Source organism: Dromiciops gliroides, chromosome 4 (assembly GCF_019393635.1).
Source record: "Dromiciops gliroides isolate mDroGli1 chromosome 4, mDroGli1.pri, whole genome shotgun sequence".
Classification (NCBI taxonomy): Eukaryota; Metazoa; Chordata; class Mammalia; order Microbiotheria; family Microbiotheriidae; genus Dromiciops; species Dromiciops gliroides.
In genome coordinates, this window is record NC_057864.1 from 259,819,169 (window position 1) to 259,846,384 (window position 27,216).

Consider the following 27,216-nt stretch of genomic DNA (forward strand, 5'->3'; position numbering starts at 1 on the left):
CGTAGTGCAAATAGTATTCCCACCCTCATTTTACAGATGAAAAATACAATTATTCTTGTTGAGTAGTTCCCATCGTCCCGGACTACAGACCTCTGTTTTTTGTTTTTTGTTTTTAATTCTTCTTAAGCAGAGTCCTCAAATTGTATCACATTTTAGGGGGAGTAGAAGCCTGGACAAATGTGAAGGGGGGAAACATTCAGAAGGAGGCTGGGAAAGAAACAAAAAGGTCAAGTCCAACTCAAACAAGGGGGAGCCTCCATTACAAGTGGAAAGGAGAAAATATCTTGGGAAAGGTCCCATCTCCGAGCCATGCTTCGCTCTCCCTTTTCTCCCCACATTGAGAATTCAATTAGTACCTTCCGTATCCTAGAGACCATAGAACGCTGCCTTGCTTCCATGAAAGGGGAGGGAACGTGGAAGTGTCCAGCTTTCCCGGGGTTCTCCACCTTCCTCCCAGCCTTAAGCAGGGCTGGCTGAGCATTTTACCAACTGCAGCTCCAGGTCCCTTGATTCCACGGACCCCTTAAAGCAATGGAACCCAACGGATCACTCGTGCAGGGGGTGAAGGAGAATGGTAGGATAGCTATGAAGGAGAATTTGGGGGTCTTGGTTGGGGAAGAGGGGTGTTAGGAAAGAGGTGGGCAATAGGTTAGCTTGGACTCCAGCACTTAGTACAGTGCCTGGAACATAGTAGGTCCTTAATAAATGTTTATTGGTTCACTCGTTCATTGATGGTAGATCCATAGCTGGCTATTGAGGGAAGTAAGGATTGTTTGGGGGTGCATCTCTAACCTCTTGAGAATGAAGGCATAAGAATAGCTATACCGGGGCAGCTAGATGGCGCAGTGGATAGAGCACCGGCCCTGGAGTCAGGAGTACTTGAGTTCAAATCCTGCCTCAGACACTTAACACTTACTAGCTGTGTGACCCTGGGCAAGTCACTTAACCCCAATTGCCTCACTAAGAAAAAAAAAAAGAATAGCTATACCTCGAGGCAGCTAGGTGGTGCAGTGGATAAAGTACCTGGACCTGGATTCAGGAGGACCTGAGTTCAAATCTGACCTCAGACAATTGACACTTAGTAGCTGTGTGACCCTGGGCAAGTCATTTAACCCTCATTACCCTGAAAAAAAAGAAAGAAAAAAAAAGAATAGCTATTCCTCTCCTTGGGCTCCTATCAATTAGAACCCTGGCCTAGGGAGGTGAGGAATGGGTTCCAATGGAGAGACTTCTCTTCTTGTTAATCCATCCTCCACAGGGCTGCCAAATGGACATTTGGCACATATCTAATCATGTACTGGGGGGCAGCTTGATGGCTCAGTGGATCTGGAGTTAAAAAGACTTGGGTTCAAATCCAACCTCAGACACTAACTGTGTGACCCTGTTCAAGTCACTTAACCTCTGTTTGCCTTAATCTACTGGATGAGAAAATGCAAACCATCTAGTATCTTTGCCAAGAAAACCCCACCGACAACACTGGTGTGCTATGGTCCACGTGGTCCTGAAGAGTCGGATAGGACTGAGCAACAACCTAATCATGCTCCCTTGCTCAGGAAGATTTGGTGGCTCCGTACTGTTTCTGGCATAAAATAAAAACCTCATTTGTTTGGCATTAAAATCCTTCACAATCTCTTGATAGCCTTTCTTTCCAGGCTGATTGCACATTATTCTCCCTTGTATATGATCCAGAAAAATTTTCTATTTGCTGTTCTCAGTAGCTCACATTCTATCTCTTGTCTTCCCGTCTTTGCTCAGGCTCTTCCCCCTTCCTGTAATGCTCTCTTGTCACCTCCTGTTCTTGAAACCACCAGCTCCCTTTAAGGCTCAAAGACCTCATCCTTCAGGAGGACCTTTCTGTTTCCCCCAGTTGTTAATCTTTCCATCTGCCTTCATCACTGTGCATTTATTTATCCTCTATTGACTTATCTGTGAATATTTATCAATGCAATGGAATGTAAAGTCTTTGAGGACACGGACTGTCTCAATTCTGGAACATCAGTGTTCTCAGCACTGATATATCTTAGGTACTTAATAAATGGTTGTTGATTAATGGAGTGATGTGAATCTCCTCAGGGTAGCATTTATGTTCTATTATTGATCAGTAGAAAAGGAAAATTGAATGACTGGTCTTAGTTCTGCAAGATCTAGTGTTAGAAGGTTAGAATCTAGTCACTTTGACTTATCTTTATTCATTCTGGCAGCAGCCCAAGAGAGATGGGCAGGAAGCAGGCATGATAGGTCATCCTTCTTAGTTGGGAAAATTGAAACAGGAGTTAACTGACATGCATAGTCCTTTGACAAATTAGATGGTAAGATCCTTGAGAACAGGGCTTTATGTTATCTTTGATATGTTCTCTGTACCCAGAAAGTGCTTAATAAATTAAAAAGGAAAAGAAAAGAAATTGAACTGGGTGTGGTGGTGAATATGTATAATCCCTTCTCCCCTGGGGAGGCTGAAGCTGGTGGATTTTGTAAGCTCGAGTTCTGAGCTGCATCACAGAAGTTAAGGCAGTATTTGTTATAAGACAGGGCTGGGGTTGGGGGTGTGTGGGGGGGTGTGTGGGGGGGGTTTGGGTGTGTGTGGGGGGGGAGGGCAATGATAGAAGTGCTATTTTTTTTAAAAGAAAGAAAAAAATTAATATATGTTATATATGGTATGATATAGATATAATATATAAAGATAAAATATATAAAAAATAAGCAAATGTGTACATGGGCAGCTAGGTAGTGCAAAGAATTAGCACTGGGCCTGGAGTCAGGAAAACTGGAGTTCAAACCCAACCTTAGATACTTACTAGTTGTGTGATCCTGGGCAAGTCACTTCACCCTGTTTGCCTCAGTTTCTTCATCTATAAAATGAGCTGAAGAAGGAAATGGCAAACCACTCCAGTACCTTTGCCAAGAAAACTCCTGATTGGGTCATGAAGTCAAATGGGATTGAAATGACTGAACAACAAAAAAAGTATGCATATAAATAAATGTGCGTGTATATGAATCTTACAACAATTTTGTGAGGCCAGTGTTATTATTATCCCCATCCTACAGATGAGGAAACTGAGACAGGGATGTTAAGTGACTTGCTCAAAGTCACACAACTACTAAGTCAGGATTTGAACTCAGTTCTTCCTGACTCCAAAACCCCAGGACCCTATCCATTATGCTATCCATAGGCAGTGTCATAAGTAGTTCAGTGAAAGGAAAAGAAGGGAAGGCTAAACAGATTTTGTAATTATATCTTGGCCCTTCCCACATTAGTTGGGTTTCAAATACTGAACAGAATACAGTTTTCAAAAATGTAATAAACGAATTAGAAATATGTTGTGGCAGGTGCTGATGGCAATGTCAGTTTGGAGCCCAAGGAACACAGCCCTAGTGCAGTAGGTGTCAAGTCACTTCCGGATCCTGTTTCTTCATCTGTTGCTGAATGTCACCCTTGTGCCTTGTGCATTTGGAATCACCCCAAAGGAGATGCTCCTACCAAGTAAGAATCTGATTAAAAACCTAGTAACGATTTTAGCCTAATAGAGCTCATAGCCTAATAGAGCTCATATTTATACAAGGGTGGGCTGGTAAATGTTTAACAACTGGCTCTTGGGGGAAAAAGATCTTACCCACTATACATTTCTAAGTTTAATATACATTATTATTATTATTATTTTTAAGTGAGGCAATTGGGGTTAAGTGACTTGCCCAAGGTCACACAGCTAGTAAGTGTCAAGTGTCTGAGGCCGGATTTGAACTCAGGTCCTCCTGACTCCAGGGCTGGTGCTCTATCCAATGTGCCCCTAATATACATTATTAACATTTTTTTTCTATCACTTTCTTGAGTGGAGACAACCAATAAAATAATAAATCAAACTTTGATTTGTAGTATTTCCCAGTTTCTGCAACATAAATCCTAACACTTAAAATTGAACAGTTGGCTCCCATGATCCAGTTCAAACTGGCTCCAGCTCCTGCTGTTATATATTAATAATCTATTTCCATAGCACTTTGAGATTTCCATAGCACCTTCTTCACAACACCCATGGGAGGTAGGTAGCATAAGCATTGTTGTTGTAGTTCAGTTGTTTCAGTCATTTCTGACTCTGTGACCCCATTTTGCAGTTTGTTTGTTTTGGCAAAGATACTGGAGTAGTTTACCATGTCCTTCTCTGAGGCCAACAGGGTGAAGTGACTTGCCCAGGGTCACACAGCTAGTAAGCATCTGAGGTCAGATTTGAACTTAGATCTTCCTGACTCCAGACCCTGAGCTCTTATCTGCTGCAACACCTAGCATGAGCTTTATGTCCCCCATTTTAGAAGTGAGGAAACTGAAGGTATCTGAATACTTAATAAATTTGTTTAAAATATATTTAAACTATCTACATGTAGTTGAATCCATGAGAGTAGATGAGTCCATTAGAGGACAAAACATAGAGAGAAGAAGCCCAGAAAAGGAGCTTGAAGAAAGTCCAAAATTAGTGAGTGGGAAAGAGGAAGTAGAGAAGCTATTTAAAAAGTCAGAAAGGAAGGCAGAGAGGGAGGAGGAGAAGGTGCAGCCACACAGGGGTTGGACCAACTTACTCCCCCCACTCCCCCCTCCCCCCACACTCAACTCTCAAAAGTTAGAATCAAGTTATGCCTCCTGATGCTACTCTTCTATACATGGAGATAGTGTGGTGACAATAAGTGGGGGTAGTAAGGGTAAGGGTTGCAGGGTGAACTGGGAGCCAATTCTTTTTTTTTTTTTTTTTTTGGTGAGGCAATTGGGGTTAAGTGACTTGCCCAGGGTCACACAGTTAGTCAGTGTTAAGTGGCTGAGGTCGGATTTGAACTCAGGTCCTCCTGAATCCAGGGCCAGTGCTCTATCCACTGCGCCACCTAGCTGCCCCTGGGAGCCAATTCTTTTTTTTTTTTTTTTTTTGCGGGGCAATGGGGGTTAAGTGACTTGCCCAGGGTCACACAGCTAGTAAGTGTCAAGTATCTAAGGCCGGATTTGAACTCAGGTACTCCTGAATCCAGGGCTGGTGCTTTATCCACTGCGACACCTAGCCGCCCCCGCCCCCAGCCAATTCTTAAATTTGCAGTGTGAACATTTTACACCTTGGTAATCAGCAAAATTACAAATCAATGCCTGATTGATTGTTTTGTTGATTGTCTATATTTAAAACAGTGACGGAGACTGTTAATAATACACAGAAAACTTATCAGTGTATTATAGTGTGATTTTTGGAAAACTGGTTGTTAAATATTTACTAGAACACCCCTGACTAGGATCAAGTCTTGGGAAGGGAGGAAAGTGGAGCCAGGTCAGAAATGATGGCCTTGAATAATACTGAGGGTGGAATATATTATCTATGATTAGCGACCAGAGAAACATTACACTTGAGTACTCTCCAAGCTCTGGATCATGTGAGTTCTCCCTGAGCATTTTCTGTTTCCTCTGGAAACTCTAGGGCTCAGAACTCTTTGTCTCAGATATCAAATCTGTCCAGGACTGATTGTCCCCACAGCTCATGAAAATATTGAGGACGCTCTCATGAGGGTTGGCTCTGGGACTCAAAGCACGAACTCTCTTTGGGCATGAAGGCTCATGGGAGTATACTGATCTTTGCCAGCTCCAGCACTGGCTCTGATCATCCAAGAACCATTGAGAAATCTGAACCTAAAGTATTGCAAAGCAGTTAGGGACCCACCCTCCTAGTCTGTCTTGGCTCCAATTCATGCTCTCCTTTGAATTTAACCTTTCTTGCTTTCTCTCTCTACCGCAAGATTAAATTGGTTAGCAGTTATTGAGAAAGACACTGACTTGCTACCCCAGAATGCCAACCACATCCACAAGGACAAAACTTCAAAGATCTATAGTTCTTGGGCGTTCTTTGCCCTTCTTAACCCCCAGTTTCCACAATGGTACTCCACAGGACTCACAATTCCTCCACAAATACTCAGGGGTTGGATCAATTTCCCACACTTTTACTTTCAAAAACCAGAATCAGATTAAGTGTCCTGATGCTATTCATATCCATGGAGATGGGGGTGGGTGGGGAGGTCCTGATGTTGCTCATCTCCATGAAGATAAGAGGAGTTTGGGAGGTGGGGTAGAAATCATCCAGGGCAGCCTAGAACTTTCTTCCACTGGGCTCACAGTTTGCCTGCCTTTCAGCTCTTGTGGGGACTGTGTCATTTGTCATTTAAAAAAATCTTGCCTAACGCTGAGCATAATGCCTCACACCCTTAACGTGGAGGCAGCAAGGTGGTATAGTGGAAAAAACAGTAGACTTATAGTCAAGAAAACCTGAGTTCACACCCTGCTGCAGAATTTTACTAGCTGTATGTATGATCCTGGGCAAGTCACTTAACCTCAGTTTCTTTATCTATAAAATAATAGCACCTACCTTGCTTGCTAGATTGCTGTGACAACCAAATCAGTTAATATAGTGAAGTACTTTGTAAACCGTAAAGTGCTATATAAATGCTAACCCTTATTAACAAATTATTATTCAATTTGAATTGAAATGATTAAATTATTATTGAAGTGAACAGTGTTGATGTGTTAGTTCTTTGAATGTGGCCTTGGGCAAGTGAATTCATCTTACTGATTTTTCTCAACTACAAAATGAAGCAGTTGGACCAGGTGATTTCTAAGCTTTCCTCCAGCCTGAATATTCATTCATTCAAACATTAATTAATTCAATAGATTTGTATTAATGTTCAGTATACTTCTTCTTTTTTTTTTTTTTTGATGGGGCAATGAGGATTAAGTGACTTAACCAAGGTCACACAGCTAGTTAAGTGTCAAGTGTCTGAGGCCAGATTTGAACTCAGGTCCTCCTGAATCCAAGGCCAGTGCTTTATCCACTACACCACCTAGCTGCCCCCAGTATACTTCTTCTTCTTTTTTTTTTTTTGCGGGGCAATGAGGGTTAAATGACTTGCCCAGGGTCACACAGCTAGTAAGTGTCAAGATTTGAACTCAGGTCCTCCTGAATCCAGGGCCAGTGCTTTATCCACTGGGCCACCTAGCTCCTCCCCCCTCCCCTCCCCCGCCCCAGTATACTTCTTAAATGTGCTGTCCTAGGCATTGGGTGGAGAGGGAGGCACAATATGGAGCTGAATAGAATTTCATCTAGTTCATCTAGATGATAAGCCATGTAGACAGTAATTGTTAGACATAGAATATGATAAATTCATAAGAGGACAAAGTGTTAGGAGATCAGATGAAGATGAGATTGCTCCCAGCTGGAAGGATCAGCGAAAGCCCAATCAATATTTACTGTGACAGTTTCCACCTGGATGGTTTTGATATTGCAAAATAAAGTGCTTCCTATTAATGGAAATATTTATTTGGGAAGTTCTCCCCAGAGACATATTTGGGGAAGAGTTAGAATTGACCGTTTCTAACTTTAAGTCTAATAAACCAGGCTAGTTCACATAGAGAAACTTATATATAATTAACAAACTTAAAATCATTTATTGACATCTGCAATAAATATTCTATTTTCATTAGAGAAAAACTCATAGGGAGATTCTTTTGGGAGAGCCAACAGGAAACCCAAGCTGAAATTAATTTTGTAATCGATAATGTAAAAAACCAATAAACAGAGTAATGAAAATAAAATCATTTGAATGAAGGAAAGGGAAATTACTATGGTACTTCTAGATGTAATATATTTTTGTGTCCTTTGAATTAGTCAGCTAGGTGTTGAAAACAGAATAGAGCACTGAGCCTGGAGTCAGGAAGACTGGAGTTCAAACCTGGCTTCAGACATTAGCTGTGTGACCTGGGCCTTAATTTTAACACAATCTCTGCCTTAGTTTCCTCAACTGTAAAATGGACATAATAATATTCTCTACCTCCCAGGGTGGTTGGGAGGATCAAATAAGATGGTATTTGTAAAGGACATGGCATAATGATTGGCACATAGTTGTTATTGTTATCATCATCATCATCACCATCATCATCATCCTGGGACATAGCCCTGACTGCCTCACCCTCGTTATGGCTCTTCTTTTGGAAGGCTAGAGTTGAATAAAGGAGGTTTGGTTCTTAAGTAAAAGAATCATTATTTTTAAAAGTTAGACAAGTTAGAAGTTTATGCATTCCTTCTAATTTTTCTTAAAATGAGAAGATAATATTGATCAAGGTTCTAACCAAATAGTTTAATCTCTGTGTTAGTTATGGATTTAGTCACACCTGCTCAGCCACCTTATTTCCTGTCTGCTAAAGTACATGCTGTGATAATAACAGGATAATAGGATTTGCAGCTAGAAGGTAATTTAGAGATCAATTAGTTCAACACATTCATTTCACACATGAGGAAACTAAGCAACAGAGAGAGACAGTAACTTGTCCAAGGTCACACCACTAATATATAGCAAAGTCAGGATTTGAACCCAGGTTTTCTAGCTCCAAGTTCACCATTTGGCACAAATTCTAGAATGGGTTGTGTAGGATGACATTGGAGCCCATTCTGAGGAATAATGGCCATTATCTGGCATGTGTTAGTGATTCACAAATCTGAAATAACCGAGGAAACAAAGGTTCGAGCTTCTGAGTATATCAGTTTATTGAGCAATGCATGATAATTGCATAACAAATAGGGACCAGGTCTCCTCAGCCTGTCACTGGATCCTAAATACAGGGGGAGACATTAAAAGAAAACAATTAACAGGGTACAAATCAGGATATAAGATTAGGTCATCTAATTTCTAATGAGAGGAAAGATCAGGGACTTCCCAAGTTGGCAAGGAGAATGAGTGTTTTGAGAGTTGGGAGGGGGAGAGCAAACAGATACAATTCCCTGAAAACAGAAAAAGAGATGTCTTACTCCCACCCCTCAAAGACCTGTATTTAATCAAAGGAGCAAGCAAACAGTAATTGATTGACCAGTTTTCAGAAAAGACACATGGGCTGCTTTATGTGTGTGTGTGTGTGTGTGTGTGTATGTATGTATGTGTATATATGTGTATATGTATATATATATATTTATGTGTGTGTGTGTGTATTTATGAGAAAACTCTTTGCATCAATTTTTTAATCTGACTGGGTTTCTTGTCAGTATAACCTAGGCCCTTTAGTTAAGGGTCTCTGAGCATCAGGTAGAGGTGGTCCAGCTTCCCAGCTATACAAGGGAATAAAGTTTTCTCACAAGACAGAAATTGGACAAGGCCCATAATTGAATAGAAAGAGAACTCAGCTTGCTCCAGAATTGAGGCACAAGACAGAGTGTGGTTCACTCAATTTCCATAATTCCCTTACATGTTGCACATAGTATGCAATAAATACTTGTTGAAATCTGTCAATCAGAACTTAGTAAGCAATTAAGTCCCAGGCACTGTACAAAGGACTGGGGATACACAGAAAGGCAAAAGACAATCTCTGCTCTCAAGAAGATCATAGTCTAAGGGGGGTGACAACATTCAGGCCACTACATACAAACAGGTTACATACAGGGTAAAGTGGAGAAAATCTCAGAGGGAAGGTGCTAAGATTAAGGAGATTGGGAAAAGGCTTGTTGCAGAAGGTGAGACTTCAGCTGAGACTTGAAGGAAATCAAGGAAACCCAGAGGGAGAGAGGAGGGGGGAAGAAAAGTCCAGGCATGGGGTGAAGCTGGTGAAGATGCTTGGATCCAGGCAATGGAGTGTTGTGTTCTAAGAATAGCAAGGAGGCAGTGCCCCTGGGTCTTAGAGTATATGGGGGTGAGGAAGGAATAAGAAGACTGGAAAGGTAGGAAGAAACTGTTACAGAGGGTTTTAAAAGCCAATAGAGAATTTTGTATTTGATTCTAGACATTATAGGGAGCAACTGGAATTTAATTTTTAAATTTTTTTTTGGTGGGGCAATGAGGGTTAAGTGACTTGCCCAGGGTCACACAGCTAGTAAGTGTCAAGTGTCTGAGGCCAGATTTGAACTCAGATCCTCCTGAATCCAGGGCCAGTGCTTTATCCACTGTGCCACCTAGCTGCACCTGGGAGCAACTGGAATTTACTGAGTGTGCATGTGAGTGTGTGTGTGTGTGTGTGAAAGAGAGAGAGAGAGAGAGAGAGTCACTAGAGGAAAATCAATTTGGCATTCTAGTGGAGGGTGGACTGGAGTGGGGAGAGACTTGAGACAGGCAGACCAATCAGCGGGATATATATATATATATATATATATATATATATATGTATATATATATATATATATAAATAATGTCCAGGTGAGAGGACATGAGTGTCCCATGGCTATGGGCAAGTCAGAGAAGGAAGCTTAGGAAAGAAGAAATAACTGACAGTACGTATCAGCACTTGATAGATACTTGATGAAATGAATGAAAATTGTCCATCTTTTAAAATTGATTTTGCTTTTACATTTCACTTTTGTATTCATTGTGCAATTTAATCTTTAGAATGAACCCTGTGAGTTAGGTGGTACTAGCACTATTAAAACTCCATTTTGGGGAGACAAGGTAAGAGAGGTTAAGCGATTGATCCAAAGGTAACCTAGCAAGAATTCTGGACACTATTATATATTGTGTAATTATATAATATCCATGAATAATTTTATATAATTATATAATATTCATGCACAAATAGAATATTGTTGAAAATACAGGTTCATGTATTATGAACATATAATACATATAATGTATGTGCATTATATGCATACAATATGCATATTATATGTAATATAATGCACATATCTATACATATTGTATTATAATAGTATGATACCAGTTTATAGAATATTTATATTCATTATGTTATAAATCTACATACTATTTATAGTTATTGTATAAGTTTATATAGTATTTTACATGATTTATATTAATTATATATTTATTACTTTAGTAATGCACAATTATATTACATATAAACAATTATACAATATTAATAATAAAATATATCAATGTAATAATAACACATGATTTTTATATTATGTTATGTCATGTCATGTCATGTCATGTCATGTTATAAATTAATATAAATATATTTTAAGTGCTTCCCCAAGGGTTGTTGGATTGGGGAAAGAGAAGTACCTTATAAACCTTGAAGTGCTATGGAAATGTGAGAAGTTATTATTATTATTATTGTACAACTGTGAGTTACTAAGTGGCAGCATTTGGCCTTACTCAAGTCACAGTACTTAAGTATGGCCTGAATGAATTCGCTCCCCTTCATCTCCCATTAGAGCTCACTGCCTCCTGGATCAGTTCCAGCACTAAAACAAAGACCAGAATCTTTTTTCCTTCTTTTGTAGTCGTCCTGCTACTGACGCCAAGCTGCGGCCCAGCCTATCACCTTCCATGCAAGCCATCAATGATATTCTGGTAACAAAAATTAGAAAGAATGAAAATCCAAAGGAAATCGTCCTGCTCTGTGAGTGAAATGAAAGACTGGGCCTCTGCTGGAAGGGCCCTGGCAAGAGTAGGCTTTGGGAGGAGTTCTGGTGGGGAGATTTCTCCTGTGGGATCTGTAGCCTGCCTGATACTCTCCCCCCATCCCCCATCCCCCTTTCAAAAAACAAACAAACAAACAAACAAAAAAAGCAAAAAAATGTGGACAAGCAGCTATTAGAAAGGCAATTGGCAGTGCGCTCAAGGGAGAAGAGTTCTGGCATCAATTAGTGGTGTTCTTAACCTTTTTTTGTGTTGTGAACTCCTCTGGTGAAGCCTGAAGAATGCTTTTAAAATTATAAAACAAAATACATAAGATTATAAAGAAAACATATTATTATGAAATAAATAATTTACATATGATATAAGTATACAATATAGAAATATGAATGTATACATTCTATGCACATACAATATATAAAAATTAACTTATATAATATATACACGAATCGAAATTTACATAATTATAGGTACGTAATATAAATGTATATTATATTAATTGTAAGGAATTAATTGTGATTTGAGGTGTCTATGACCCCATCTTTGGCTAAAAATAAGAAACCCCAGTGCGCTGACCTCATGCCCAGCACCCGCATACCTACATGTGCCTGGCCAAATTATACTGTAGGGAAGCCCCGCCATGATGAGAAGCCTGGTGAGGACAAGTCAGGTGGTCTTTGGCATCCGGAAACTGGCCGGCTTGCATTTGTAGAGCCTCTTGTTAGTCCTGTTAATCAGGGCTGCTAGCCAATTAGCTTGGGGCCATGTGTGTGGGCGGCCCTGTTTCCTGTGGGAGGGGGCTTCTGGGAGAGAGAAGGGAGGAGAGCGCTCACTCTCCTTTTTTTTTTTTGGTGTGAGACAATTGGGGTTAAGTGACTTGCCCAAGGTCACACAGCTAGCAAGTGCTAGGTCACATTTGAACTCAGGTCCTCCTGAATCCAGTTCCTGTGCTTTATCCACTGTGCCACTGCGCCACCTAGCTGCCCTTAAGAGTGCTCACTCTTTAGAGAGAGAGAGAGAGAGAGAGAGGGAGGGAGAGAGGAAGAGAGATGCTGGTCTGGTAGATCTTTGGACCAGGCCTGGGGAACGTTGCGCAGCTGGTTCTCTTTGGAACTTCGGATTCTGGGTGGTGGTGAGTTTGTGTTGTTGAGGTGAGGCTACTAGCTGTGTGACCCTGGGCAAGTCACTTAACCCTCATTGCCCTGAAAAAAAAACCTGTTTTGTGTGTGTGTGTGTGTGTGTGTGTTTAATATACATTATTATTATTTTTTTAAGTGAGGCAATTGGGGTTAAGTGACTTGCCCAAGGTCACACAGCTAGTAAGTGTCAAGTGTCTGAGGCCGAATTTGAACTGTGCTCTATCCACTGTGCCACCTAGCTGCCCCAAACCTGTTTTTTTGTTTTTTTTTTTTAAGAGGCTGTTAATCTCCTTTCTTACCCCAATATTATGGTGAGCCACCCAATTAACTCTCCCCATACTAAATTTGGCCTTTACACAATATATTATGTGAATTTATGCATTTGTATGAAAATATAACAAATACCATTTACATATAAATGTGGAAATCTAATATAAATTTATGTGTTTGTATATTAAAATATAGAACACATTTATATAAGCTTATATGAATATAAATATTATAAATCTTCTTGTTGTTCACCCTTCTTTCTCAAGGAGTACTAATGACATCACATGGGTGATGTCTTGACTTCTGAATGAATTGGATTTAGGGGAAGCAGAGCTACACAAAGTTGTTAGTCTCACTCTTTCTTCTAGTGTCTGTAGGTGGCCCTGGATGCAGTGGGTGACTTGGGCCTCAGTTTATCTGAGTTAATGCCCTTTCAGTGACTAAGGGCTAGGTAAGAATTGAGACAAAAGATGGCCAAATGGCAATTATTTTTAGTTCTGTCCAGAAACTTTGAGGGTCTTCCCCTCCCAAATTGATATTGTAAATATAGTATAGAAATACATAAAATAGAATTATAATAAAAATGTAATTTTTCCCATCCTAGTTCATGGACCCCCTGAAATCTTTCTATGGACTTCTGGGAAGGCCCCCAGATAGTATGAGTTTCCAGCTTCTTTTGCCATTCCGGAGTATCCCTTTATACCATGTAGCTGGTTTGAAGTGAAAATAAAAATAAAAAAGATTTTTTGGCTTTCCCTTCTCTCTCTCTCCCTCCCTCTCTTCCTTCCTTTATATCTCTTCCTTCCTTCCTTCCTTCCTTCCTTCCTTCCTTCCTTCCTTCCTTCCTTCCTTCCCTATCTTCCTTTCTTTTTTACTTCCTTCCTCCCTTTCATTCTTTTTCTTTCTCCCTCCCTTCTTCCCTCCCTCCCTTTCTCCTTTCCTCCCTCCTGCCCTCTGTCCCTCTCTCCCTCCTTCCCTTCCTTTCTTCCTTCCTTCTTTCTTTCATCACAATCATTTTCAGAAGCAAAACCCAAACCCAACGCCCCCCTCCCCCTACTTCCTGTGCCTCAAAGCTTATAAGGATGTGAGAGTAGGGAAAAGAAAGTAATCATCTTTCTTGCTAAAGCTGTAGAGCACATTTTTAAATGTCCATTCAAATAGAGTTCTTTAAAAATTTTCTTTTATTATTGAATGTTATAAACACTCCTTATAGCTGGATTTTCTTATGTCTTTCCGAAGATCAAAAGGATGCAGAATGGAGTTTTTATCCAAGGCATGGGCATCTTCATACCTATCATAAGGGGAAAAAGTGTCATTTCAATGGTGTCTTTCGTGCGTACCAGAGATGTTCAACAGAGATATCACTGGACAAATGCTTTGGGAGAAAAAAATATGGTAATTCCCTGCCCCCCTCATTTTTCTCAGTTCTTCAATATCTTCCTCCACTGAAGACTTCCTCGTAAGTCTGGAGGAGGACCTTGGAAGGCAAAGCTAAGCTTTGGCAAGTTCTATCAAATTGGAAAGGCTTTGTTGATGATAATAATAGCTTCCAGGTTTTCAAAGCATTTTACATAGTCTATCTCATTTGATCATTGCCTATCCTATGAGGTAGGTGCTGTTTATCCTCATTTGACAGAAGAGGAATGGAATTGTCTAGGAATTGTCATGGAATTGTCTGGGGCTATACAATTGGTAAGTGTCTTAGGCAGGATTAGAACTTGGATTTTCCTGAGTCTCAGTCCAAGTCCAGGACTCTTTCCACCATGTTACACTTGCTCTCTCAGGTAGACTGACTGAGTGGTTTTGGACTGTGTGCCTGTTATACCATGGCAAACCTGGCTAAGTCTGGGTAGGTTCATCATCAGGTTGACCTTGTGTGGTGTGAAGTGTATATTCTGGGGCCGTAATAACTCTTTTTTAGCTCGTTATTTATTAATTTTTTTGTGAGGCAATTGGGGTTAAGTGACTTGCCCAGGGTCACACAGCTAGTGTAAAGAATTAATTGTTATTTGAGGTTTTTATGCCTCAGTGTGCACTGACCTGGGGCTATGGCTACAACCAGTGGGTGGAGCACCGTGCAGGTGGTGGAGCCCCAGGCCAGTGCGCTGAGGCATAAAAACCTCAAATAACAATTCTTTACACTAGTGTTAAGTGTCTGAGGTCGGATTTGAACTCAGGTCCTCCTGACTCCAGGGCCAGTGCTCTATCCACTGCGCCACCTAGCTGCCCCAAAATAACTCTTGAAGATTGTCTACTGAGTAACAGGAGGGTTGCAACCTGTGTCAGGGGCACGAGTGTCTATGTGGATGAAATCTTAAGTTCTTGGGCTAAAAGGTTGGAGGATGTTACTCCCAGCCCCATGTTATTTCATATAGGAAGGCACTGCAAATCAATGCAATTCAATTATTTCTCAATGAAATTTTTTTTAACAAAGAAAAATCTGTCCCCCCTCCCATTAAAACCCCCAAACAAATATCAAAGCACTTATACTTAATAAACTTCTAAGGCTATACAAGGGACTATGCTAGATACTAAGAGAGACATAAACAAAAGACAAAACTCCTGCCCTCAAGGAGTTTATAGTCTAGTAGAGAAAGCAAGTTATGTATACAAATCAGTATAATATAAAATGGAACGATATAAATCTTTTTTTTTTTTTTTGTAGGGCAATGGGGTTTAAGTGACTTGCCCAGGGTCACACAGCTAGTAAGTGTCTGAGGCTGGGTTTGAACTCAGGTCCTCCTGAATCCAAGGCTAGTTCCTTATCCATTGTGCCACCTAGCTGCCCCCGATATAAATCTTAAAAGAGGTACAAATAAAATATGATGAGGGCCTGGGCCTTGACATATGGGGAGAATTTTAAAGGACAGAGATAGAAGAGTGGGGTGGTTTCTAGGTATAAGAATGGTATGAGCAAAGGCATGACAAATGGTGATTAGCCCAGCTTGTCTGGAACTGAATGAAGGTTGGTAATCAGTCAGTCAATAAGCAGTTATTAAGCACCTACTTTATGCCAGACACTGTGCTAAATGCTTGAGATTACATCAGGGTGATGTCATCACTTGCAGATAATTGGATTTAAGTGAGGGAGGGCTGTGCAAGGTCATCAACTTCACTCTGTCTTCCACAGCCATCTGGGTCCAGCGACAAGATATACATCAGGATAACTAGAGATGGCCCTGGATGTTTAAGGCAATTGGGGTTAAGTGAATTGCCCAGAGTCACCCAGCTAGTAAGTATCTGAGTTACAGCTTCATGTAGAAGACCATGTAAGCTGCACCTTGAAGAAAAATAGCCATTCTAAGAATCAGAAGCAAGGAGGGCATGCCAGTGTTGACCACCACAACGAACTCAAGCTGTGCTTCTGACTCTGGATTGGGTCACCATGACTCAGCTGTCTTCTCTCCCTGGAACTGCTGAGCCTTTCCAGCAAGGTTGGATGCTTTTGAGTTAAGTCAATCAAAACCACAGATCACAAGCCCTCATCCACTCCCTGGTTGTTGATTTTTACCAGACTGAGACAAAAGCCACACTGTACATCCTTCCCCTTATAGTCTTCTTACCCCTCATACCTACCCTGCAGTGTTCTTCAATTCAGAGACACCTTCACCTCCGCCTCCTGGACTCTCTGGCTTTTCCTCAATTTTTCACCATTCTCCCTTAATTCCAGTGCTTTCCAATGTATCCTACGTGTAGCTTGTCTGTGACATGGTTGTTTCTTTCCATGTTGTCTCCCCCAGGAGACTGAGTTCCTTGAGAGCAGGGATTGTCTTTTACCTTTCTTTGTATCCTCAGGTACTTAGCACAAGGTCCAACACACAGTAGGTGCTTAATAACTGTTTACTATCATACTGACACAAACTAGCTGCATGACCCTGTGCAAGTCACTGAACATCTCAATCAATGCCTCAGGAAATAAAGACACCAAAGTTGTAAAACAGCTTCCAAAATGCATTGGTAGAGTTTCCTCAGTTGGAGTTTCCTATATCAAAAAATTACAGGCTCAAGGGAGTTAAATTAGAGGGGTCATGGATAGAGGACTGGACTTGGGATGAAAAGATCTGAGGTCAAATCTAACCTCATATACTTCCTAGATATGTGACTCTGGCAAATCACTTAACCTACGTCTGCCTCAGTTTCCTCATCTGTAAAATAGAGATAATAATTGCACTTCCCTCCCAGTATTGTTGTGAGGATAAAATGAGATAAAGTTTGTAAAACATTTTGCAAACCACAAAAGCACTAAAATGCTAGCTACAAGATTACATGTCTGCTAAAAAACAATAAGGGAGAGGAGAGATGCAAGAGATTTGCAGAGGTAGAATTGATGAGACTTGGTGAATTGATTGCATAGGGATGAAGATGACCCTGAGGTTTTGAAATTGGGTGAACTGGCTAACAATTGTGTTATAACAGAAGTAGGGAAGATAGGAGCAGGAGTGGGTCATAGGGAAGGAGAAGATAAATTCTATTATAGACATGCTGGCATTCTACTGGAACATTACCCTTTTATATGAAGGAGAAAATCAGGCTCAATATGGATTACTTTCAGCTTGGAAATCACAGCACATATGTAGAGACATATTTTTACTTACCTCTGAGTTTTATAATATGGTAATGTGGCATTGAAATCATCACATATGTGTACTTTTTTGTTGGGTATTAATAGAAAACCTTACTGAAGTCCAAAGAAAAGTATTTCTACTTAACTTGTGTTCTACTAGCTACAGGCATTAAAACTGCATTTTCCTTTCCACAGTCCTAAGCCTGAATTAGTTGTTGTTCAGTTGTGTCAGATTCTTTGAGACTCCATTTGGGGTTTTCTTGGCAAAGATAATGGTTTGCCATTTCTTTCTCCAGTTCACTTTTACAGATAAGGAAACTGAGGCAAACAGGGTTAAGTGCCTTGCCCGGGGTCATCCAGATAGTAAGTGACTGAAGCTGGATTTGAACTCACAAAAATGAGTCTTCCTGGGGCAGCTAGGTGGCAAAGTGGATAGAGCATTGGCCCTGGAGTCAGGAGGACCTGAGTTCAAATCTGACCTCAGACACTTAACACTTACTAGCTGTGTGACCCTGGGCAAGTCACTTAAGCCCAATTGCCTCACCAAAAACAAAACAAAACCAAACAAACAAAAAGAGTCTTCCTGATTCCAGGCACAGTGCTCTATCTACTGCACCATCTAGCTGACCACATATTTAACACTTTTCCCTTCTTTTGTGAATGAACTGTTTAACTTTTTTGACCATTTATTTTGGGGGGAGTGTATGCTTTTTCTACCTGGTACCAATGCGGTGGAATTGTCCTTGGTATTCTTCATTCCTCTTAAAAGAGATTTTAGTTGTTTATAGAATTTACCTCTTACATTTTTAAGAGTCCATCCCTGTGGTAAACAGAAGCTCATACAGCTTGATCAATAGACAGGAGCCATAGAATGTGAAGGGGAGATTAGCTTTTGCTAGAGGCACTCACTGAAACAATCAAAGGCTAGCTTAAAAGGCAGCTTGAAGTATTGGAAGAAAAAGGTTGGAAAGAAATGGAGTTAATGGATTTGGGGCACTAATTAAGGAAAGAGGCTGCCCAGCCTAGCCCAAAGGGAGGCTTATAGGTGGGCTTAGCAGACTCAGATCCCTGTGGGCATAGCTTTGCATTGATTCCATAGCTTTCTGTTCTGTGGTTTGGGTTTCCGGCCATCAAACTGGACTGCTCTGGCGTCATGACAGTAGCATTTAAATTTTATTAGATGTTTTTATTTTACTGCGCATCTTAGTAGCGATAGCATCATCTTAGGGAAAAGGTTCTTCCTTTGTGTGTGTGTGTGTGTGTGTATTATGGGGTAAAACCCAAAGACCTTTTCTTAGAATAATGTTTTTAAGTATATAAAATAAAATAATATAGAATAACAAAGGAAAACAGTTGTATTGAAATTCAATTATCAAAATGTCAGAAAGAAATTCATTGACTCCAAGTTAAAAGCTTATGCCTAAAGGAGACAGGGATCAAAATGAATGAATTATATGATGTATAATATATCATAATATATGATATATCATTTTATATAATGTTTAAAAGGCATAATTAATTGTTAACATGTGAGGGTGTGTATGTGTTGTCCATGTAGATTATATGTATCCACATGGGTCTGTCTATGTGTGGCTCTAGGGAGGCATGAATAGAGTATCCTAGCCCCACTCTCCTCCAAGGGAGAGTTTGAATTCCTGCCATGAGATGGGTGCCAGAGGCTGGCTGTGGGGTTTTCCTCCCAGAAAGGGTACCAGGCTAGAATTATAACTCCCTGCCCACCCTAAACATTGTTAGGCCAGGAGAAATAACTTTTAGGTTTGAGTTGTTCTCTTGATCGCTATCCCTTAACAGGGAAGGAGTGCCTTGAACAATTTCTCCAAGGTTTGATTTCTCTCATCACCAAACGGCAGTTTCACAAAGACCACAAGCAGCCAATAGCAAAGAGACCTACGTATCTAAGCTGATAGCAAGCAGATATCAGAAAAGACATGCAGATGAGAATATAACAGATAATACTAAGAATGAATGAGCTTGGGGCAGCTAGGTGGCACAGTGGATAGAGCACCAGCCCTGGAGTCAGGAGGATCTGAGTTCAAATCCGACCTCAGACACTTAACACTTACTGGCTGTGTGACCCTGGGCAACTCACTTAACCCCAATTGCCTCACCAAAAAAAAAAAAAAAAAGAATGAATGAGCTTTCCACTCAGAGAGAGATATCTTAGCTCACCTGATAGAATCCTAGATCTTAGTCGAGGGGAAATTCCCCAAAGTCTCTAGTAAACTAGGGACTTGATGGATTGAGATCTTGGGTCCTCTAAATGTTGGCTTCTTCCCCATATATGTCTTTTTCTCCTTTTTCTGTATTTAGATGCATGTATATTGTAGGTATTTGCTGTTTGTTGTTGATGATGTTTCAACTAACAGAGTCCTCATTAAAGATTTTTACCTATGTGTCTCCTCTCTTGAAGCTAGGAAGATGAGGAAATGCAGTGAGAAATAAAGATAAAGTAAAAACAAAACAGTGATCATTTTTTTTTGAAAGACAAATTATAATGACCACACTTGGTCCCATAGAAGAGAGATGAGAAAGCATCTCCCTTCCTCCTCAATCAACAGACCACATATAATGTCAGACTCAGTCGATGTACTGGTTAGCCAAACCTTTTGTGTTTTTTTTTTCTTTCTGCTTTTTATCAGTTGATAAAAGAAATAGGTCTTTGGGAAGAGGAGGGAAGGAAATGTGGGTAAATATAGGTGATGTAAAATATGAAAAAATATTTTCTAAAAAGAACCACCTCTGACTTTGGGTCATATGGTTGAGCTCTTGGGGCTTGTTTCTTCATCTGCAATGTAAAGTTGTTGAGGTAGAGGATTTCAAAGGTTCCTCCTAGTTCTACCATTAGGGAAGGCGTGTGTACAGTGGAGAAGGCACTTGATGTGGGAGGTAGTGGACATGGGTTTAAATCCTAAATCTGCCACTTAATCCCTATGTGACTTTGAGCAAGACATTTAGCCTCTTTGGGCCAGAATTTCCTCATCTGTAAAATAAAGGGGTTAGACTAGTTGGTTTCTGAGGTTCCTTCCAACTCTATGCAGGGGTGTGCTGGTAAAACTAACAATTAGCTTCCTAGGGGAAAAAAAGTACCTATGATATACTTTTATGTTTTGTTAGCATTATTAGCATTTTCCCCCATTACTTTCTCAAGTCTAGGTAATCCACAAAATAATGCATCAGGCCTTGATTTGTACCATTTATCGATTTCTGAGGTCAATTTCCCACTTAAAATTTAACAAGGGGCTTCTTACAGCAGATTTGAGCTGGCCCCAACACACCTGTGATGTTATGATACAGTCTATGTAACTTTTTTGACTATTCATCTAGCTATATTCACTCATTCATTCATTTGACAAATATTTATTATTTGATATTTATTTGACAACTATTTATTAATATTTATGCTGAGAATAATATCTCTGGGAAGGTTATGCCATTTGCTACTTTGTGTCATGTATCCTAAACGTATGTCCCATTTCTCATTACAGTGCATTGCTTGGCTGAATACATGAATAAATTAATTTCTCCACTAACACTATAAGTCATTTGAGGGAAAAACTGATGACATATGTCTTTTTCTCCTTTTTCTGTATTTAGATGCATGTATATTGTAGGTATTTGCTGTTTGTTGTTGATGATGTTTCAACTAACAGAGTCCTCATTAAAGATTTTTACCTGCTTAAAAGATGTTTGAAGAGAACAAAGGGAGAAGCAGTGACCTTCATCTATTTTTGTTTCTGGTGGAAAAATATCATTTTTCACATTTGTAGTTCTCATTCAATTTCTATGAGCTGACCAGTGACCACCCTTTAACAATAATTTAATTTTATTTGGGGCATATTACTAATAGACATTGATCCCAGGAATGGACTCCCAGAATTAAATCCAGGGGACAAGCCATATTTACGTCCAGAGGAATGTCCAGACTTTTTCCAACATGGAGCAGCTGTAACACCAGTGAATTTTTCAAGGTGAGTCTTAGTGTTTGGTTTATTTGGTTACCTTTTTTTATAATTCTTTGTTTGTTTGTTTGTTTGTTTTAGTGAGGCAAGTTAGTTTAGTGGGGTTAAGTGACTTGCCCAGGGTCACACAGCTAGTAAGTGTCAAGTGTCTGAGGCTGGATTTGAACTCATGTCCTCCTGACTCCAGGGCCGGTGCTCTATCCACTGCGCCACTTAGCCGCCCCCTTTTTTTATAATTCTTGTCAACAAGCCTCGTTTTGTGTCAGCTATGTGCTAGGCGTGGGGTGGTGGTGGTGGTGGCAGCAGCAGAGGTAGCAGTGACTGGATTTATATAGACAAAAAATGAAGTTCCCTGCCCTTCAGCAGTTTAGAGTCTATTAGTGCAAAGTAACATGTAAATAGAAAATTAAATACAAAATATGTACAAAGTATAAGTTCTTCAGGAGGATACTTGCCACTGGGGGTGTGGTAGTGAGGGTATCAATGTAGGCTTCATGTAGGAAGGGGCCCTGGAGCTGGACTTTGAAGGGAGTTAAGGATTTATTTTATTATTATTTTTTCGTGGGGGCAATGAGAGTTAAGTGACTTGCCCAGGGTCACACAGCTAGTGTGTCAAGTGTCTGAGGCTGGATTTGAACTCAGGTACTAATGAATCTAGGGCTGGTGCTTTATCCACTGTACCACCCAGCTGCCCCAGAAGCTAAGGATTCCATACTGAGAGGAGGGTGTGCATTCCAGGCTTGGAGGAAAAGACTATGCGGAATCGTGGAGACAGGAGACCCCATGTTATACGTTGGGAATAACCAGTAGGCCTCTTCAGTGGCAATACTGAGTGTGTGAAGGAAGGAAATAGAACCAGAATAAAGAGCTTTTAAAGACAATGGGATTTATATTTGATCCTAGAGGCAAGAGGAATCTAGGGGCCCTTTATGAAGAGGGGAATGACTTGTATTGGTATCAGTATAAAACTACTAAGAGAGGAGGTCATCTTCATCACAATTTCAGTCAATAAGCATTTATTAAGACTCCTACTATGGGGGGGGCAGCTAGGTGGCACAGTGGATAAAACACTGGCCCTGGATTCAGGAGGACCTGAGTTCAAATCTGGCCTCAGACACTTGACACTTACTAGCTGTGTGACCGTGGGCAAGTCACTTAACCTTCATTGCCACCCCCCCCAAGAAAAAGGAAAAGAAAATCATACTTAAGACCCCTACTATGTGCCAGGCACTGGGCTCAGTGCTGAGAATACGAAGATAGAGAAAAAATAGTCCCTACTCTCAAGGAACTCATAGTCTAATGAGGGAGACAATATGCAAAAACTATGTACAAACAAAATATAGACAGCATACATGGGGAGAATCAAAAGAGGAGGGCATTAGCTTTATTTTTATTTATTTATTTTTCAGGGCAATGGGGGTTAAGTGACTTGCCCTGGGTCACATAGCTAGTAAGTGTCAAGTATCTGAGGGCAGATTTGAACTCAGGTCCTCCTGAATCCAGGGCTGGTGCTTTATCCACTGTGCCACCTAGCTGCCCCCAGCTTTATTTATTTAAAAAAATTTTTTTTTGTGCAGCAATGAGGGTTAAGTGACTTGCTGAGGGTCACACAGCTTGTGTCAAGTGTCTGAGGCCGGATTTGAACTCAGGTCCTCCTGAATCCAGGGCCAGTGCTTTATGGGCGTTAACTTTAAGAGGGACCAGGAAAGGTTTCTTGTAGAAGGTGAGACTTTAGCATACACTTGAAGGAAGCCAGGGTAGCTAGGTGGTGCAGTGGATAGAGCACTGGGCCTGGAGTCAGAAAGACCTGAGTTCAAATTTGGCCTCAGGCATTTGCTGATTGAATCACTTAACCCTGTTTGCCTCAGTTTCTTAATTTGTAAAATAAGCTAGAGAAGGAAATGGTAAAACCACGTCAGTATCTTTCCCAAGAAAACCCCAAATGGGGTCCCTGTGAGTTGGACACAACTGAAATGACTGAACAAGACAAGAGCAGCCAGGGGCACAGATGAGAATTCTAGCCATGAGGAATGACCAGTGAAAATGCCCAGAGTTGGGAGTTTGAGTGTCTTGTTCAAGGAACAGCAAAGAGGCCAGTGTTACTGAATCCCAAAGTACCTGGAGGCAAGGTATAAGAAGACTAGAAAGATAGGTAAGGCCCAGGCTAGGGAAGGTCTCTTTGAATGACAAACAGAAGATTTTATATTTGACCCTGAAGGTTACAGGTAATCACTAGAGTTTATTGAATATCAGTTCATTGAAGTCAGACCTTCACTTTATAATGCTCAATTTGACAGCTGAGTGGAAGCTGGGCTGGAGTGGGGAAAGGACTTGAGGCAAGGAGACCAAAAGAGATACTGAATGCAACAAAGGAACACCTATAAAAGAATAGAAGGCATTTCTATTTCAGTGAAAACAAATGTTGATCTGGGTGCAGTGCCAATCTTTGCTAATTTTATGATTGCCTTTCATTGTTTTCAGAGTCCCATATGTAAAGAAAGTAGATACATTTATTCCTCTGGAACCTCTGCCAAAAGAATATCAGTGAGTATTGTTACATTATTTATGTAGGTAGATCAGGATGTATGCCCAGAATTTGCCACTGAGTTTTCATTTTTTTCAATCTTTGTTGAGAAGAGGAGGGGGTATAATTGAAAGGACTGTTACATTTTGAATTAGATGATTATTTTAAATTTTAGTTCTTCCATTCTGTATAATCTTAAGTAAGTCATTTCAATTCTCAAGGGCTCAGTTTCCTCATCTGTAAAATAAGGGGACGGGGGTGGGGGTGGGGTGGGGTGGGGGGGGTGGGGCATTGAGCAGCGGACTAGATGATCTGAGTCTCTGTCAGCTCAAAGTTAATACTCCTGTGATTGACCATGCTTTGGCTGGGTAAGACAATATCACTGGTGAGGCTTTATCACCATTTACACATTCATTTGCTAAAACTTTAATTAAACTTGGGGATGACACTTTTCAGAATGACTGAATCTTAGCGATGAGATGTAGTTTGGTAGATTAAAATAATTTTAGAAATCGATAAGACTACATTATAGAACTTTATCGGGGCAACTAGGTGACACAGTGGATAAAGCACCAGTCCTGGATTCAGGAGGACCTGAGTTCAAATTCATCTCCAGATACTTGACACTATCTGTGTGACCCTGGGCAAGTCACTTAACCCTCATTGCCCTGAAAAAAAAAAAAGAACTTTATCAATTAGTATCATAGATTTAGAACTGGAAAGCACCTAAAAGGTCATCTAGTCCAAGCATAGATGAAGAAACCAAGGCCCAGAGAGGTTGTGATTTTCTTGAGGTTGCATGAGGTGATAGCTAGTGGCAGCTAGCTGCCTTTTTTTTTTCTTACATTCTTTTGTGATGATTCTAAGAAAAATACAGGTTAGATGACTGTACAGTTCTGCAAATTCAGAACTGCTTGAATGATGGGTATATTGACTTAATGAGATAATTCTAAAACTAGACATCTGCTATGAAAATAGGAAAAAATCAAGAGGATGAGCTTTTTGGGGCAGGGAGAGAAGGAGGTAGGATTGGAAGGAGAAAAATGGATTAATTTTTAAGTCACAGGTGTCTTTTTTCAGGTTGAGGTGCCACATGACACCCAAATGGAAGGACTGGCTGGCAGTCTGGAAATATGGTGGTGTGGGGGCTTATAGATTTGAGTCATCCATTCAAGATTCATTAAGCAAGCATGGTATGCAAGACCATGTGCTAGTCACTGGGGATGTAATGATTTAAAAAAACAAGTGGGTACTTACATTCTAATGGGGGGGGGTGAGTGGGTTTGGTGAAGAATGGAACATGTCTGGGGCAGCTAGATGGCACAGTGGATAAAGCACCGTCCCTGGATTCAGGAGTACCTGAATTCAAAATCCAGCCTCAGACACCTAATATTTACTAGCTGTGTGACCCTGGCAATCACTTAACCCCAATTGCCTTAACCAAAAAAAAAAAAAAAAAGAATGGGACATGTCCACAGAATTATAATATAGGGTTGGGTCTGAGAAGGAACAAAGGAAAGATCTGGAAGCTGACTCCATGAAACTACAGAATGATGAACAGAATGGTATCCAGGACCTGAGCAGCAGCATCTGGGTACATCTCAGCCCTGCTCCAATAGTGTGAATTCAAATACATGGGACCTCTTCACGGGGGTGATTACTAATTAATTACTGCAGTCCAAGAATCATCAACCCCATTTCATGGTGTGGAGAATGAGGTCCAAGAGGTGAAAAGGACTTGCTCAGAATCACATCACTAAGTAAGTAGCAAAGCTGAGACTCAAATTCAGGTCTTCTTGATTTCAAGTCCAGGGCTCTCTCCCCATCTTAGTGATGACTCCCTAGAGTTGTACAGGTAAATTCTGCTGTCATATAATTGTGTGGCCTTTTCCTGCAGCTTGCCTTTTTCTGCAAAGGAGAAGCAAAAGCAAAAAATGAATGAAATAATGGAAGTGAAAGAACTCAACGACTGGAAGCCAGCAGTTCCCTTAATGGTTTGGATGTTCCCCTCCATACCACTGCCGAAACAAAAAGTGATAACAATTTGAGAAGCATTGGACCCGTTAAGAATAAAGCTTCTTCGGAGGCTATGTAAATGAGATGGCAGAGTACACTCTTGTTGCTTATTTATTATAGTCGGGTTGACTTTTTTTAAACATGAATTTTATTTTAAAAAATTTATTAAATTTGGTTTCCTCTCCACGGTCATTTTATTCTCTCCCCTTCCTCCCTCCCTGGCTCCTCCCACTCCACAGCTGATCATCTGCCACATTCCAAGTCCCCTAGTTCTTTACCAAGAGAGGGAAGTATTTTTAATCACCTGTTCTGGAAACTGCTATTACAGTGAATCAGAGCTCAGCTACATTTTAGTGTCATTTTTATTTATATTTTGTAGACATAATTTATATAATTTTTCTTTCTTCTGCCAATATCAATTTTACTTCCCTGGTTTGGTAAGAGGAGAATGGATGGGGTGGACAAAGGGGAGGGGTCTAGAGATATCAGGAGTGTGGTATCTTCTAGTGGAGTATGGTGTTTGAGACAGAGTTGATCCTCTCTGTCTCTGTCAGTATCTCAGTCTGTCTCTTTCTCTCTCCAGCCATTTTTCTGTGTGAGGACTTTAACAGCCAGGCAGTAGCACTTTTTTGGGCTTGAGTGAGAAACCAGGAGTGGGTGGTGAACTAGGCAGTGAGCCAAGTTGATGAGTTAGCCATTTGGGAGGCAGCAGCTGCAGTACAATCAAAATTATCCAAAGATCTATTTATTAGGTTCTGCTGTCAATCAAATCAACTAAATCAACTACACAGAGATAATTCTATAGTTGTAATCTGCTCAGAGTACAGAGTAGGGACTGTTTAATTTTTATATTTGTACCCCCGGGGCCTAGCACAGTACCTGGCATATATTAGGTGCTTAATTAATGCTTGTTGATTGATTGGTCCTTGAATTTGTTCTAACTTGACACATAGGTCTTCCTGTAGCAGTGATTATAATGGTTAAAGCATATGAACCTCAGACTGAACAATTCTTATGACAAGGTGAAATGATCTCCACATCATGTAGCGGCAATGTTTGCTATAAAGATGGGGCAACTATGTCTCCTCATGATCTGGTTGTTGTGATACTCTGCCATCTCCATTGTAAATTAGCTTGGTCACCCCTGTTTGAGTTGGCAGATTAAAGTTTGTGGTCAAATGAGAGTGAATGTCTTTTGCCTTTCTTAGTATCCCCAGAGTTTATCACAGTGCCCAGAACATAGTAGGCACTTAATAAATGTTTACTGAATGACTGACTTGAATTTTATTTTGCTCTACTTTTATTACTCAGATTAAATGTTTGTTCCAATTCTGTGTGGGAGACTTGAGTAATTAGGAAAAGTAC

General features: G+C 40.5%; 1 protein-coding gene across 1 annotated transcript; it reads left to right on the top strand.

Annotated features, from left to right (window-relative positions):
* Positions 1-427: 427 nt before the first annotated feature.
* SPATS1 (spermatogenesis associated serine rich 1) lies at positions 428-25,920 on the top strand. Its single transcript, XM_044000299.1, has 8 exons — positions 428-574; positions 3,328-3,481; positions 11,223-11,341; positions 14,007-14,162; positions 21,200-21,320; positions 23,793-23,855; positions 24,916-25,028; positions 25,733-25,920. The coding sequence occupies exons 1-8, from the start codon at positions 532-534 to the stop codon at positions 25,771-25,773; spliced, it is 810 nt and encodes a 269-aa protein (XP_043856234.1). The 5' UTR covers positions 428-531; the 3' UTR covers positions 25,774-25,920.
* The last annotated feature ends 1,296 nt before the right edge of the window (positions 25,921-27,216 follow it).